The following is a 15,660-nucleotide window of genomic DNA, read 5'->3' as shown; positions in this document are numbered from 1 at the left end:
CCGCGGATCCCAGAATCACCAGCCTGTCACTGTGAACGGCCAGACTGTCATCGGGTTCCGTGATACCGGTGCAGATGTAACCTTGGTCCGTTCACATCTTGTTACGGAGAAGGATATCCTTCCAGGAAAGTACCTCGCTCTGACCGGAGTTGGGGGCACTCGCACTCATGTGGCCCAAGCCCAAGTCACCATTGATTGGGGAATGGGACGGCAAAAGCGAGTTGTTGGGGTCCTGGATGATATTCCCGTTGCCACAGTGCTTGGCACTGATTTGGGCACCCTTGTTTCCCATTACGAATACCCTGCAAGCGCGCAGGAGGCCCAAGCAGGACTCCCTGACCAAAACCAGGTACTGTACAGCCCTTTGGGGAAACAGGGAGACGGGGACACCTTGCCTGCTATTTCTACTGTCCCTAACGCACCTAGGGAGGTATCAGATTTAAATGTACAAGCAACCGAATGTCATTTGCCTACTTCTGCACCTGTCATTGTTGATCCGAATGCGTGTGTTAGTGTTAGCAATGGTGATATAAATGATGCTGTACCTGTTCTGGCCATTACACGTTCTATGGCCAGCCGCCTGAACTCAGAACCGACCGAAGGGACCCCCTCGGGCGATTCTGACCCTCAGGTGGATAACAATGCGAGAAAGACCTTTTCATGTGATGATGATGATGATTGTGTCACTGCGCTGGTAGACGCTTCCAGTGTCGCCAGTAACCTGGGCTCAGATGGGGCTGCGGGGACAGAACCAGCCGTCCCTCCACCCACCTCTGACCCCAGCATTGAAGGTAACTCTCCACAGCTGACCTCATACGTCACTGGTCAGCTGGAGGAGACCGGTGGCGCTGCATTCGTGCAGGCCTTAAAGGGTGACCCTAGTCTGGAGGCACTTAGGGCCCGAGCTGGCCAGCCTCCAGGTGAGGGCACTCCATATAAAATCTATTGGGAGAACGACCGACTGTACTGTGAAGCTGTACAGCCTACAAAAGGTGGCGCAGGTGAGAACACGAGACAGCTGGTACTCCCTAGGGAATTTCGGGCACAGGTGCTCAAAGCAGCCCACGACATTCCACTTGCAGGACATTTGGGTATCAGAAAGACCCACAAACGTGTTCAGAACCATTTTTACTGGCCCACGATGGGAACGGACATAACGAAGTACTGCCGATCGTGTACCACTTGCCAGAGGGTTAAGAAGGCTGGAGGACCCCGCAAAGCCCCTTTGCAGCCACTGCCCGTGATCACAGAGCCCTTCCAGAGAGTGGCAGTGGATATAATTGGTCCCCTTCCCATTCCTAGCAGTTCTGGCAAGCGCTACATCTTAACGGTCGTGGACTATGCCACCCGTTACCCAGAGGCAGTAGCACTGTCTTCCCTTAGGTCGGCCACGGTGGCAGACGCCTTGATCGGGATTTTCTCGCGTGTAGGTTTCCCCGCCGAGATGATCTCTGATCAGGGCTCCTGCTTCATGTCGGAGCTAATGGAAGCCCTCTGTGAGAGGATGCAAATCAAGCACACCACTTCCAGTGCATATCACCCGCAAACCAACGGCCTTTGCGAACGTTTCAACGGAACGTTAAAGCAAATGCTGGCCACGTTCGTGGAATCGCAGGGGAAGGACTGGGAGCGGCACCTGCCTCATTTGCTGTTCGCTTACAGAGAAGTGCCACAGGAGTCCACTGGGTTCTCGCCCTTTGAACTCCTATATGGACGAGACGTCCGAGGGCCCTTAAAACTGATTCGGGAGACCTGGGAGGGAAAAGGTGACCCCTCAGAAGTCTCTGTGGTTGAATATGTCCTAAAATTTCGGGACAAGATGGAGTCCCTCATGACCATAGTGACGGGAAACCTTGCAAAGGCACAGGCCAAACAGAAGGCTTGGTATGATCAGCATGCCAGAGAGCGATCATACGCAGCAGGTCAGAAGGTATACGCCCTACTCCCTGTCAGGCAGAACAAATTGCAGGCTGCCTGGGACGGGCCATACACCATTCTGAAACAGGTGAACCCAGTCACTTACCTAGTGAGTCTCGGGGGTAAGCGACAGAAACTGTTCCACGTGAACATGTTAAAAGCGCACAAGGAAAGAGAGCAGTATGTATTAGCAGTGTGTAGCCAGCTAGAACCCGAAGAGCCAGATCCACTGATAGACTTGCTAGCAGAGCTACGAGACGTGGCAGATGATTGGAACATCAACCCCCACCTCTCGTACCCACAGGAGCTTCAGCTCACCACTCTCCTGAGTGCGCACAGCGCCATATTCTCAGGCATCCCTGGCCAAACCAACCTAGCAGCTCACCGAGTTGACACAGGGACCCACAAGCCCTTACGGCAGGGCCCCTATCGCACCTCACCCGAAGTGCAGGCTGAAATCAAACGAGAGATTGATGAGATGCTACAGTTAATGGTCATCCAGAAATCCTCTAGTCCATGGGCCGCCCCGGTTGTTTTAGTCCCCAAAAAGGACAAGACAACCCGGTTCTGTGTCGACTATCGGAGACTGAATGACATCACCATAACCGATGCGTATCCCATGCCTCGAATTGATGAATTGCTGGATCAGCTGGCGTCCGCCAGCTATCTAACAATCATGGACTTGAGCCGTGGATACTGGCAGATTCCGCTTGCGCCAGAGGCGAGAGCGAAATCCGCATTCATCACCCCTTTTGGCCTCTATGAGTTTACTCGTATGCCCTTTGGGATGAAGAATGCGCCCGCCACCTTTCAGCGGGCCATGAATGAACTGTTGGAAGGAATGCAAGGTTATGCCCTAGCCTATCTGGACGATATAGCCATATATAGTCCAACCTGGGAAGATCACCTTGATCATCTGTCACAGGTATTGGGAAGACTGTCCGCTGCCAATCTGACCATTAAGCCCAACAAATGTCAGATTGCCATGACAGAGGTTCAGTACTTAGGACACAGAGTAGGCAGCCAGACCCTGAAACCTCAGATAGGGAAGGTCGATGCCATTGTAGCATGGCCACGGCCTAACACCAAAAAACAAATACAGGCATTTCTGGGAACGGCAGGGTACTATAGGAAGTTTGTTCCATCCTATAGTACTCTGGCTAAACCGCTGACCGATGCAACGGGCAAAAAACAACCCAACACGGTCACATGGAACTCGGAACTAGAACAGGCATTTCGGGCCCTGAAGGAAGCGCTAGCTAGCGCTCCTGTCCTTCAAGCTCCCGACTTCTCCCGTCAGTTCCTAGTACAAACTGACGCCTCAGACCACGGTCTGGGAGCCGTCCTTAGTCAGGTGGACGCAACCGGGCATGAGCACCCTGTCCTCTACCTGAGCCGAAAACTACTCCCGCGGGAAACCGCATACTGCACCACTGAGAAAGAGTGCCTAGCGATCGTATGGGCCCTACAGAAACTACAATCGTACCTATACGGACGATCCTTCATGGTCATCACAGATCACAACCCTCTCAGCTGGCTGAAACGTACTTCTGGTACCAACGGAAAACTTCTCCGCTGGAGCTTAGCGCTCCAACAGTACGATTTCACGATTCAGCACAAACCGGGAAGTCGCCATCAGAATGCTGACGGACTTTCCCGCTGTAACTAGCTCAAATAGGGAGTTGGGATTGCTTCAGTCCCAGTCTTGCTGACCACTCCTTCCCCAATCTTCCAAAGGGGGGAGGTGTGACGCTTTGCGATCCACAGCGATACTAGGAAATCACAAATGCGCCATATTTCTCAATCACAAAGACAAAAGAGCCTTCACTAAGAATCTTCTCTTTCACTAAAGGAGTAACTCACAGATCAGAGGTACAATTAGCACCTTCTTGCCAAAGAATCTTCCTGCCCCATGCCAGGTTTAAGTACCCATCAATCTGGTATTCTCTTGACAGAACCTCATAAACCCGGTCTCTCTGCAGCCATAGTGTCTCCAATACCAGCAGGGGTCTCACACCTTTAGCCTGGGCAGCGAGCTTCAGAAGAAAAGGACAGATCCTTATCACACAGCTGGCTGGTACAGGAGGGAAAATGACCTGAAAGTCACCTCCAATCCATAAACTTCATATTCTTCCCATATTTTCCTAATATTTCATGGGTTATGGAAATGGGAAAGGAACCATCTTTTCAGAGATGGTTTTGGTTCTCCTAACCCACCTTCTAGGAAACCCGCGGACAAATCAGAGATTCCCGCTCTGAGATATAAAGGTTCTCGGGCACCCGGTATTATCTTCTAGTCGTATTTGTTATCAGATGATGCGTAAAATTGTACTGATTATCAATATCTACTATATTTCTTGATTGGACTTACGGGATATGGAGAAATGGGCAAAGCAAAGATGCTGCCAGGTTTTCTCCCTATGGGGCAAAGGACTGCCCCTGTTCCAATTACCCAAGGCTGGACCTGAACGTGTCATAACCACTCCCCGCTTCAGAGTAGGTAAAAACAGTGACACACTGAGGTCCTGCGTCCTTCATCTACCATCTGACGTCGTCTAACATCTCGACCGCCCGCAGGGACACGGGCACCCCACCATCTTGGATTATTATTTCAAAGACTTTGCCTATTACTGGACACTACCACGGTAATTCTGAACTTACAGACATTCTATTCCCTTCCACCTCTTACCTATTTCTATCCAAACCAATCTGTTCACCTGGCCGGTATATTTATCTGTCAGCTTTAATATATATATTTTTGTGTGTAGTTTTAGAATAAAAACTAACGATTTCATCGTTCCAGTTTTGCCCTTGTTACTTGATGACCTGATCTATGCTAAGAGCTCTGTCCTCAGAAGACATACTACCAAATTGTTTTATTTTTATAAATTGTTAATGTACTAGCTAGGTTGCAAATAACCGTTTCGTCCCTTTAGGATTAGCTAGCCGGGGTCTCTTCGCCCCGATTCAATACGAAGAGTGGTGGCAGCAAATTAATTTGATTTCCAGCGTGAGATCAGTCATTTTATTTTTACCGATTGTACATACAATCGTGATTGCATCCTTTCTGGGCCCACCAACCAATCTTACACGTCTTCTGTGCTCACAGTGGATTCGCCTTCAGGAGTCTCTAGTGGAGACCTGTATGGCAACTGTGGCATAGTACGACGGGATTGGCGGGTGGTCGTCACACCTACCCGCGTACCTGGCTCCAGGCACAAGTCAGCCAGTGCAGGGTCCGGGGTTAGGCATGCTTCCCCGATTCGTTCACAGGTAGCTATGACCACAAATATAGTTAGCTGAATTCCTGCGCCTGTATGATTTCAATCAGCTATGTAGATACCCCATTAATACTTTGAGGTATCTTATTTACTATATATATTAGATTACTGATTTTACTCTACTCTACTATATTCCTCTCAACAATGATAAACTCTTATGAGGTAATATGGGGAGAGAATTGTAGAGGCATTTGGAAGGTTCAGTAGTATCGGTGACCTCTACAGCAATATGCGGCAGACCTCTATGTTCAGGCTCCATGGAAAGTTGGGTGCCAGGCAGGGAATATATATTTAGTACCAGTCTTCCCTGTAGTGTGTTACATGGGCACTAACAGGTGGCGGATTGACCGTAGGCGCTCTGGGAAGAGAGGTGTTAAGTAAATCTGACATTCCATAGCTCCACACCTTATGCAATGTGTGAATTATGTTTCTCAGTCTGTTCTCAGCCAAAAGAACATTCGCAGTTTTCTGATTTTCTCTGAAGATGTTTATGGTGTTGAGGTCTTTGGAGTTCACGAAAAGATTTGCCAAGCCCATTACCAGCTGAGATGTAAAATGTGGCATAGAAAGGGGGGGGCACTGCTGCTTTTGTTGGAACGTTACGTAAACTGATGTTACATGAAGCATTTGAGGTCTGACGGCATAACATCCACTGGCACAGTGCTGAATGTCTGTAATCCGGATCATCAGATATTCTGGGTTATGGGACACTCTCTTTGACGGCTCAAAGTGAGTACATAATCTGTTATTCTCATGGAGAATAAGCCTAAATGTCCTCTTTGTGATTAATGGAGGCCAAAAGAAGATCCTTTCGCATGCGGTATACGTTTTTTTTGGGGTTTTTTTCCCAATGAGCCTGTATGGATCCCTTTGTATGGCATTCATCACAGGCCTCCTGATGGAACCCACCAATTTATGCAGATTGTTATTTCTCCGTCTCGTTCTGGTCACTTGGGACTCCAAGTAATTCCTAGACCTTTGTCTTTAGAGACAAAATGGCGTCACCATGGGTAATAAATGGTTTAACTTGGCTGCACGGTAAATTATCCTCTCTGTTGTTTGGCTGAGCGATTGATTGATCTGTTAAGGAATTATAAATTGATTGGATCGTTCATTGATTGGTGGAGTTGTGTGTGTCATACATGTATCGGTCAAGCTGCGATCACCAAACATGGATTACCGCTACTTACAGTGCTTCAGATCTACCTGCCATGATTTATCAGAAAGTCCAGGTGAAGCCCATCAATTAGTGGTAACCCCTCTGGTTCCCCTGGCTTGGTTGCAACGTGTATGGACACCCTTAGTCAATTGATTGAACTACTGGTTGGATTAGACATTTTAAGGGGTTGACCACTTTAAAGGCGGTTGTTGGCAAACCATCCCACCTGGGAAGACCTGCAAAAAGAAAGCATACTCACCTACTCCCCACCACTGGGTTCCAGCTTCTTTAATCCGTAGCCTTGGCTGCTGAGTCCTCATATGTTAAGATCTGCTTTGACACTGACGCATCTAAACGCTGGCCGCAGTTGTGATCATGTCAGTTGGTCCCATGTCAAAGTGGATGTTGATGGCGGGGGATGCAAGCAAGTCAGCCGAGGCTGGGGAGCGAAGGAGCCAGGGCTCAGCGGTGGGTAGCAGATACGTATGCTTCCCTTAGCAGGTCTGCCCAGGAAGGGGAGGTGGCAACCCCCCTTTCCTCCAAAAGGTGGGCAACGCCTTCAAGGCCCTTTTAAGGCCTGGGTGTTTCTGTTTCTTCCGCCTAGCAGAGTTGCTGGTGATGTCACTAATGGGCGGGCTATTGTGCTGCCCCGCCCATTAGTGCCGATGATATCACTGGGCTCACTGCTGGGCGGAAGCCTCTACCTAGCTTTACCCATGGAGAGCCTGGATCTCCAAAAAAGGTATTTTTCCAGCTCGATTCAGCGCAGAGCAAAGGAGAGCATTGGAGCATGAAATTCTCTGATGCTCATGTCAAGGGGTCTGCCTGGGTGTAAAAAGGGGTATGTCCAGGTACAGCTCTAGTTCATTGACTTATCACTGACGATTAAATGATTGGAAAATTGGTTGATTTATTAGAGAATTGAAAGGACTATTGCTTAGCTGATGAGACTACTGTTTGATTGGACTATTGGATAATTATTATTTGATAGTTATTAATAAAGTATAAAATTGGTTGATGAATCTATGACAGTGGCTGTATGTGTACACGCACATACAGCAGTAATGATGGTTTTCGGCCATAAAGCAGAAATCACTACGTGTACAGACACTTACGTAAATGAGCTACTGGCTGATAGTTTGATGGAATGATTGAAGGTGCTAGTGGTTACAGCGTTGTTTTCATTTTTGGCTGATTGATCTGTTAATTGGTTTCTTTCCTTACAGGGGTGATTCTTTTGCTCCTGGACAAGTTACGCAAGATGAAATGGGAACAGATGTGGCGTCTGACAGCAGAAAGGGAACTGATGAGCATGCTATCTACCTCCCTGGCTGATCAAGTGAGCGCACAGCTATGATCTCTGTGACATATTGAATGGTGGTAATATTCATGCCTGGCCTCATCTCCTCATACCTCGCTGTGAAAACAAGATCCATGTCTCCTTTACTTATAATAACCCAGTAAGAGCAGATGAATATTTAATATCGACAAAATGCAGAACTGCAAGCGTAGAGCGGGTACAGTACAAGTAACAGCCTGTGTGCCCGGCATCATGATATCAGCATTAAGTCTGGCCAGGAGTCACTGCAACACAGCACCAGAGTCTGGCCCTATAGTATGTAGTGAGGTTAAAGGGAATCTGTCACCTGATTGTGGACTATTATCTTCACATATACATGAGTAGTACTGCAGATATAGAGTCCAGATCACTATGGGGCACACGTATTAACACTGGCGTTTTAGACGCCAATATTAATAAACCCCTAAGTTCGCGGTGCTTCCACCACAGTTATATAGAGACATATTATCAATGCATCTTCCTTGCTGTCTTACATTTAGACCTTTTTTACGCTAAAACAGGCGTAGAAAATGGTACTTGAAATGGGCCTTCCAGCCGTCCCCTTTCCTGCCCCTGCCACGCCCACAATTTTAGACCTGGCGTGAGCAGGGAGGAGTCACAGATTGCGTTGCAATCTGCACCTGTAATACCCTATATATTTTTCTACTGCTCCCAGTTCCACTGCTGTCAGCTTCCTGTGCTGTGCTACCATAATGGAGAGGACTTGCGTGCGCATGCTCTGTGGACCCTATCTGTAGATAATGGTCCAAAATCAGGGTGACAGATTCCCTTTAATAGGATTTGTAGTACTGCCCCTATGTGCAAGAATATAACTACTATAATACTGTCCTGTATGTACAAGAATGTAATTACTATAATACTGCCCCTATGTACAAGAATATAACTGCTATAATACTTCTCCTATGTGCAAGAATGTAACTACTATAATACTGCCCCTATGTACAAGAATGTAACTGCTATAATACTGCCCCTATGTACAAGAATATAACTACTATAATACTGCCTCCTTTAGAGAATAATATAACTGTTATAATACTGCCCCATGTGCAAGAATATAACTACTATAATCCTGTCATGTATGTACAAGAATGTAACTACTATAATACTGCCCCTATGTACAAGAATATAACTACTATAATACTGCCTCCTATAGAGAATTATATAACTGTTATAATACTGCCCGCTATAGAGAATAATTTAACTACTAATTTGCCCACATAGAAGGGATATACTGGTAATCACTATAATTGCCCTGTAGAGAAGAATATCAATAATAAATGTTCTCTCTGTGTCTCTCACCAGGACATCTTTAATGCTGTCATCAAGCAGAACCCGTTTTTGGTATATCAGCTCCCTTGTTTCTGGAATGTGCAGCTGTCAGATCACACCCGCTCTGAACAGTGCTATCGAGACGTCTCAGATCTGAAGGTGAGGTGTGACATCTCAAGTGTGTTCTAATACTTCACATCACCACTAAACCTAAGAGTATGGGATAAGGTACTATCCATGCAGAAGATAATGGCCACCTCCTTCTTTTATTAATAAAATTAGCCAGAACTTTTAGAGTCCAGCCATGGGCTCAAACTCCAGAGGAATACATTAAAGCTAGTCCACCCACACTGTGGGTAACGTTACCCCATTACATAAGAAGGCTGTGACAACCAAAACTACATATTAACTCCTGGGGCAGGTGCGACCACCAGTGATTCTTTTAGGCTGGATGGATGGCAAACACATGTAACCCAAAGTGCTCCCTTTAAATCGCCCTAGACAGGCAGAAACGCTCCAATAGCGCACTGTTGCTAGGGGAAGAAGCAGCTTTTACCCAGCAACAGTCAAGGATAGGCCCAAACATAATCCAATAGTCTTGCTCCACCATCTCCAGAAAATCTGTCTGGAAATGGTGGCCCAAAACGGTGGGAAATATTCCCGCCAAAACTACCCTTGGTGAACTAGTCCTGTGTTCTAAATGTCTGGGCTCCTCTAGAACAGCAGAAGTGCCGAAAGTGCCAGATCCATCAGATTACAGAAAGCAAGAACGCCTGACAGACCACAGAGGGGTCCTTCAAGTTTCGGTTATTGTGTCCATTATTATACTGGACACAATGGAGCAGCATGTTGTGCTATTTCTTTCTGTTTTTTTTTTTTTTTATGAAGACTATGATGAAAGCTTCTGGTGAGCCTCCTACACAGACGAGACACAGACACCCTACTACCATTTATTATGGTTTGCAGGTTTCCAGTAGATCAAATGGTGAATGTTGGCAATGTTGGGATGTATACATCTATGAGTAAATCGTTCCGTGTACCCATACCTACCAATAGTCCACTGGAACCACAATATGAACCACAAAGGGACATGGCAATTTACATTAAAGGGGTTATCCAAAAACAGCACCACACTTGTCTGTGGGTTGCGCCTGGTACTGCAGCTCAGCTGGTTCACACTGGCAGTAACGCATTGGCTTGTTAGATGAACTGCGGCAAAAATATGACTCAAGTGACAAGTGCCATGCTTAAATGGGTTGTCCCACGTAAAATATTCTGCAGCTTTCAAACCAGCATCTGGATCTGAATACTTTTGCATGTAAATAAAAATTTTGTATAGCCATAGTCGCAAAAAAAGTCGCAATCTCACTTCAGGAGGAGGGTAAAGTAGGAAAACTGAAGTAGGTTTTCTAGTCAAGTGTTAGGTTTAAAGAGGTTATCCCATGACTAATGTAAAAAATGAAAATCAGATGTCATACAGTACATGACAGCCCCTTTCTAACAAAGCTAGAACCAGCCCTGTACCTCACATGGATTCAGAGATCTCTCCATTCATTGCTCTGCTAGATTTATATCAAGCTGACAGCTCAAGGGGCGTGTCTTTTCTGCTGCAGCTCAGGGGGCGTGTCTCAGCTCTCCCTATCACAGCTCAGGAGGCAGTTGGAGGATGAAACTGAGCATGTGCGGCCTTCTCAGTGAGCAGGTCAAAGGAATAAGAAAAGAACAAACAGCAGGTAAAGCTACACAGATACATTTTATTGAATAACTCAGCAGCTATACTAAATTTTAAATTACATGCAATGACAAAAGTATTTAGATCCAGGTGCTGGTTTGAAAACTGTAGAATTTTTTCGTGGGACAACCCCTTTAACCACCTCCCGACCGCTGTACGCACATATGCGTCCGGGAGGTGGTTGCTTTACTCCTCCTGGACGCATATACGCGTCATCTCGCGAGACGCGAGATTTCCTGTGAACGCGCGCACACAGGCGCGCGCGCTCACAGGAACGGAAGGTAAGCGAGTGGATCTCCAGCCTGCCAGGTTAGTGGAATATGAGACTTTGTAAGGGAATAAAAAAAAATCAGCATTTTCCGCTAACTTGTGACAAAAAATTAAAAATTCTAGGAACTCGCCATGCCCCTCACGGAATACCTTGGGGTGTCTTCTTTCCAAAATGGGGTCACTTGTGGCGTAGTTATACTGCCCTGGCTTTTTAGGGGCCCAAATGTGTAAGAAGTACCTTGCAATCAAAATGTGTAAAAAATGGCCTGCGAAATCCGAAAGGTGCACTTTGGAATATGTGCCCCTTTGCCCACCTTGGCTGCAAAAAAGTGTCACACGTGTGGTATCGCCGTACTCAGGAGAAGTTGGGGAATGTGTTTTGGGGTGTCATTTTACATATACCCATGCTGGGTGAGAGAAATATCTTGGCAAAAGACAACTTTGTATAAAAAAATGGGAAAAGTTGTCTTTTGCCAAGATATTTCTCTCACCCAGCATGGGTATATGTAAAATGACACCCCAAAACACATTTCCCAACTTCTCCTGAGTACGGCGATACCAGATGTGTGACACTTTTTTGCAGCCAAGGTGGGCAAAGGGGCACATATTCCAAAGTGCACCTTTCGGATTTCGCAGGCCATTTTTTACACATTTTGATTGCAAAGTACTTCTCACACATATGGGCCCCTAAATTGCCAGGGCAGTATAACTACGCCACAAGTGACCCCATTTTGGAAAGAAGACACCCCAAGGTATTCCGTGAGGGGCATGGCGAGTTCCTAGAATTTTTTATTTTTTGTCACAAGTTAGTGGAATATGAGACTTTGTAAGAAAAAAATAAAAATAAAAAATCATCATCATTTTCCCGCTAACTTGTGACAAAAAATAAAAAGTTCTATGAACTCACTATGCCCATCAGCGAATACCTTAGGGTGTCTACTTTGCGAAATGGGGTCATTTGTGGTGTTTTTCTACTGTCTGGGCATTGTAGAACCTCAGGAATCATGACAGGTGCTCAGAAAGTCAGAGCTGCTTCAAAAAGCGGAAATTCACATTTTTGTACCATAGTTTGTAAACGCTATAACTTTTACCCAAACCATTTTTTTTTTGCCCAAACATTTTTTTTTTATCAAAGACATGTAGAACTATAAATTTAGTGAAAAATTTATATATGGATGTCGTTTTTTTTGCAAAATTTTACAGCTGAAAGTGAAAAATGTCATTTTTTTTGCAAAAAAATCGTTACATTTTGATTAATAACAAAAAAAGTAAAAATGTCAGCAGCAATAAAATTCCACCAAATGAAAGCTCTATTAGTGAGAAGAAAAGGAGGTAAAATTCATTTGGGTGGTAAGTTGCATGACCGAGCGATAAACGGTGAAAGTAGTGTAGTGCAGAATTGTAAAAAGTGCTCTGGTCATGAAGGGGGTTTCAGCTAGCGGGGCTGAAGTGGTTAAGGAAAAGATACATTTATCAAACAACATGTGACGTTTGATAAATGTAGCATTAAGTACTCCAACGCAGGCTAAAGCTTTAGATATTCCCCTCATGATAAAGCCCTCCGTTTGTCTAAGTTAATAATAACTATTAGTTGGCTTAGATTGCAACAGAATTTGACATCAGAATTGTGGTGTAATTTTGACAAAGAAAATGGTACACTGTGGGCCATGCGCCATTTCCAGCTAAGCCACGCACTTTGGCCAGTTAGGCGCAGTACATAGATACATAGATATTAGATAGATAGATAGATAATGTAAGATGATAGATATGAGATGGATAGATACATAGATATTAGATAGATAGATAATGTAAGATAGATAGATAGATAAATAGATATTAGCTAGATAGATATAGATACAGATATTAGATAGATAGATAGGAGATATTATTAGCTCTTCTATATCAGACATGGAGGCTCCCGGCTTTAGAAGCCATTTACGCTTGTTATTTACACACATTGATGGAGAATAAAGAATTAAAGCGGAGCCGAATGCCAATTAAAAGCGGCTTTATTGGCACATAGCAAGAGAACGCCTATGCCCCTCCATGTTAGGTGACGCCCCTCCCGATTACCACGCAGGCTTATTACACCTGAAGAAACTTCCAGGAGCTCATTCTACACTTTATCCGACAATAAAGGATATTATGTCATTAATAAGCGGCATAATGGAGCACTTCAGTGAAATTAATGAAGGGAAGAACAAGCTGCTCCACATTCATAAGTAGGACAGCGAGATGGATAATAACTTGTGATGTAATAACGGAACAAGGTTTATCTGTGTATCTAGAAGATCGGGTCTCATAACAGGGGGAAAGCAGGAGAACTTTCCAAAAATAATGCCCCTATTTTACACACATTTTCTAACTTTCTATATGTTATTACTATAGGGTTTTTCAGGGGTTAGTGACAGTGTTCCTGGTATAATCCGTGGTGGTCTAGGGAGAGTTTTAGGAATTAGTACCTAATATCCCTGGTGGCCCAGAGTAAATATCCCTAGTAGTATGAGGTGGTGTAAGGGTTAATGGTACTAGATGTGTTTCTATAGTGTGGTTATGAACAGGGGTGCACCTAGCCTTTCTGCGTCCTGAGGCAAAAGCTGAAATGATGCCCCCACCCCCCAATGCCAAATTCTCAACCTATACCCTTCTCTCCAGCCTTACTGTTAAAGGGAACCTGTCCCCGGGATCTTGTGTATAGAGCTGAGGACATGGGTTGCTAGATGGCCGCTAGCACATCCACAATACCCAGTCCCCATAGCTCTGTGTGCTTTTATTGTGTAAAAAAAATGATTTGATACATATGCAAATTAACCTGAGATGAGTCCTGTCCCTGACTTGTCTCACATACAGGACTCATCTTAGGGTAATTTGCATATGTATCGAATAGTTTTTTTCACACAATAAAAGCACACAGAGCTCTAGGGACTGGGTATTGCGGATGTGCTAGTGGCCATCTAACAACCCATGTCCTCAGCTCTATGCACAAGATCCCGGGGACAGGTTCCCTTTAAAGACATACTTGGGAAACATTATATATAGTACTACAAAACATAGTGGTTAATATAGTGATTCCACAATAAAAGCGCTCATTTCCTAAGGCCTTTCTGCTGCCCCCTACTTGTCCCTACCTCACCTCGCCTCATTGGCCGTGCACCCCTGGTTATGAACCAAGCCCTAATATCCCTGGAGGTCCAGGGTGGGTTTGATATCAGCGTTTACCTGTATCATCCAATCAGATTCCAGCTCTCCTATTTTGCAGTGTTTTGATTGGCTACTATGGGTCTGACCCCGTTTCCATCAAGTGCCATAAGAAAAACTGGTGTAAAGAAAAATTGACTTAAAGGGGTTCTGCACTTTCATTTCACTGATGATCTATCCTTTGGATAGATCATCAGCTTCTGATCGGCAGGGGTCCGACACCCGGGACCCCCGCCGATCAGCTGTTTGAGAAGGCAGCGGCGCTCCAGGAGCGCCGCTGCCTTCTCACTGTTTACCGCCGGGCCGCCCGCCCTCTGACGTCACGACTTGTATCAACTAGAGTGGGCGCGGCTAAGCTCTGTTCACTTGAATGGAGTTTAGCCGCGCCCACTCTAGTTGATACAAGTCGTGACGTCAGTGGGCGGGCGGCCCGGCGGTAAACAGTGAGAAGGCAGCGGCACTCCTGGAGCGCAGCTGCTTTCTCAAACAGCTGATCGGCGGGGGTCCCGTGTGTCGGACCCCCGCCGATCAGAAGCTGATGATCTATCCAGAGGATAGATCATCAGTGAAATGAAAGTGCAGAACCCCTTTAACTGCCCATAGCAACCAATCAGATTCCACCTTTTACTTTTCAGAGCTTCTTTAGAACATGAAAGGTGGGATCTGATTGGTTGCTATAGGAAACTATGCCAGTTTTCTTTTACACCAGGCTTGAAAAATCTCTCCCCATGTTCTTTGGCTGCAGTACTCAGTCAGCGCAGTCGGCAGCCATTTTGTGACAATGGGCAAGTAAATTCAAAGAAATACATTTCTGGCTCGGTAACTGGTGCCCATTATACAAGTAATTCACCCAAACTTTTATTTCTGGGCTCATTTCCCTATTACAATGTGACCTTCACTTCACGCGGGGACAGTTGAATGTCCCCTCAGCCGCCCCAAATCTTCCAGTCTGTTAAGAAAAGGATTTAATTGCTTTGATAATTTCCGCCTAAAAGCTTAAAGTAATTACAAAGAGCACTCGCCGAACAAATCCTGGAAAAAAAAGAACACGGGGAACACATTCTCGGCATCCACCAGCTGTAGGAGCGCTTCCAGGGCCTCCAGATATATACATGCCGCATACAGATATAAATGTAGTACTTCAGCCCAGCTACAGCTTTGTTCACATTGGGGCATATTAGTATGTCACTATGTCATTACCCTTAAAGGAAAATTCTACTTTTGGACATAGTATGAAGATTAACTATGCACATAGTAGGATCAGCTTATGTTGTTACATGTCTTCTACTCCATTCACATCCAAAGCTACATTCCCACACAGACCCGTTCATCTCTATGGGTGTGCAAAAAATACAGAAAGCACACGGATGTCAAATTCTAGAACATGTCCTATTCTTTTCCGTTTAGTGGAATAGCCAGTTCTAGAGAAGGGAGTGAGAAAATTGTGTCATGCACATGGACAGTACCTAGTTTT

The 15,660-nt window shown here is 45.5% G+C and overlaps 1 protein-coding gene across 2 annotated transcripts in view; it reads left to right on the top strand.

Annotated features, from left to right (window-relative positions):
- The window catches only part of LARGE1 (LARGE xylosyl- and glucuronyltransferase 1), a 537,914-nt gene that overhangs the window by 479,760 nt on the left and 42,494 nt on the right, over positions 1 to 15,660 (top strand). For both annotated transcript variants that reach the window (XM_044281208.1, XM_044281209.1), the window contains exons 8-9: positions 7,584 to 7,696; positions 9,020 to 9,145. In XM_044281208.1, coding sequence (XP_044137143.1) covers positions 7,584 to 7,696; positions 9,020 to 9,145 — 239 coding nt within the window. The remainder of the gene's footprint in view (positions 1 to 7,583; positions 7,697 to 9,019; positions 9,146 to 15,660) is intronic.

Source organism: Bufo gargarizans, chromosome 2, assembly GCF_014858855.1.
Source record: "Bufo gargarizans isolate SCDJY-AF-19 chromosome 2, ASM1485885v1, whole genome shotgun sequence".
NCBI lineage: Eukaryota > Metazoa > Chordata > Amphibia > Anura > Bufonidae > Bufo > Bufo gargarizans.
Note: the sequence above shows the minus strand (reverse complement) of the source record. Positions and strands in the feature narration are given on the sequence as shown.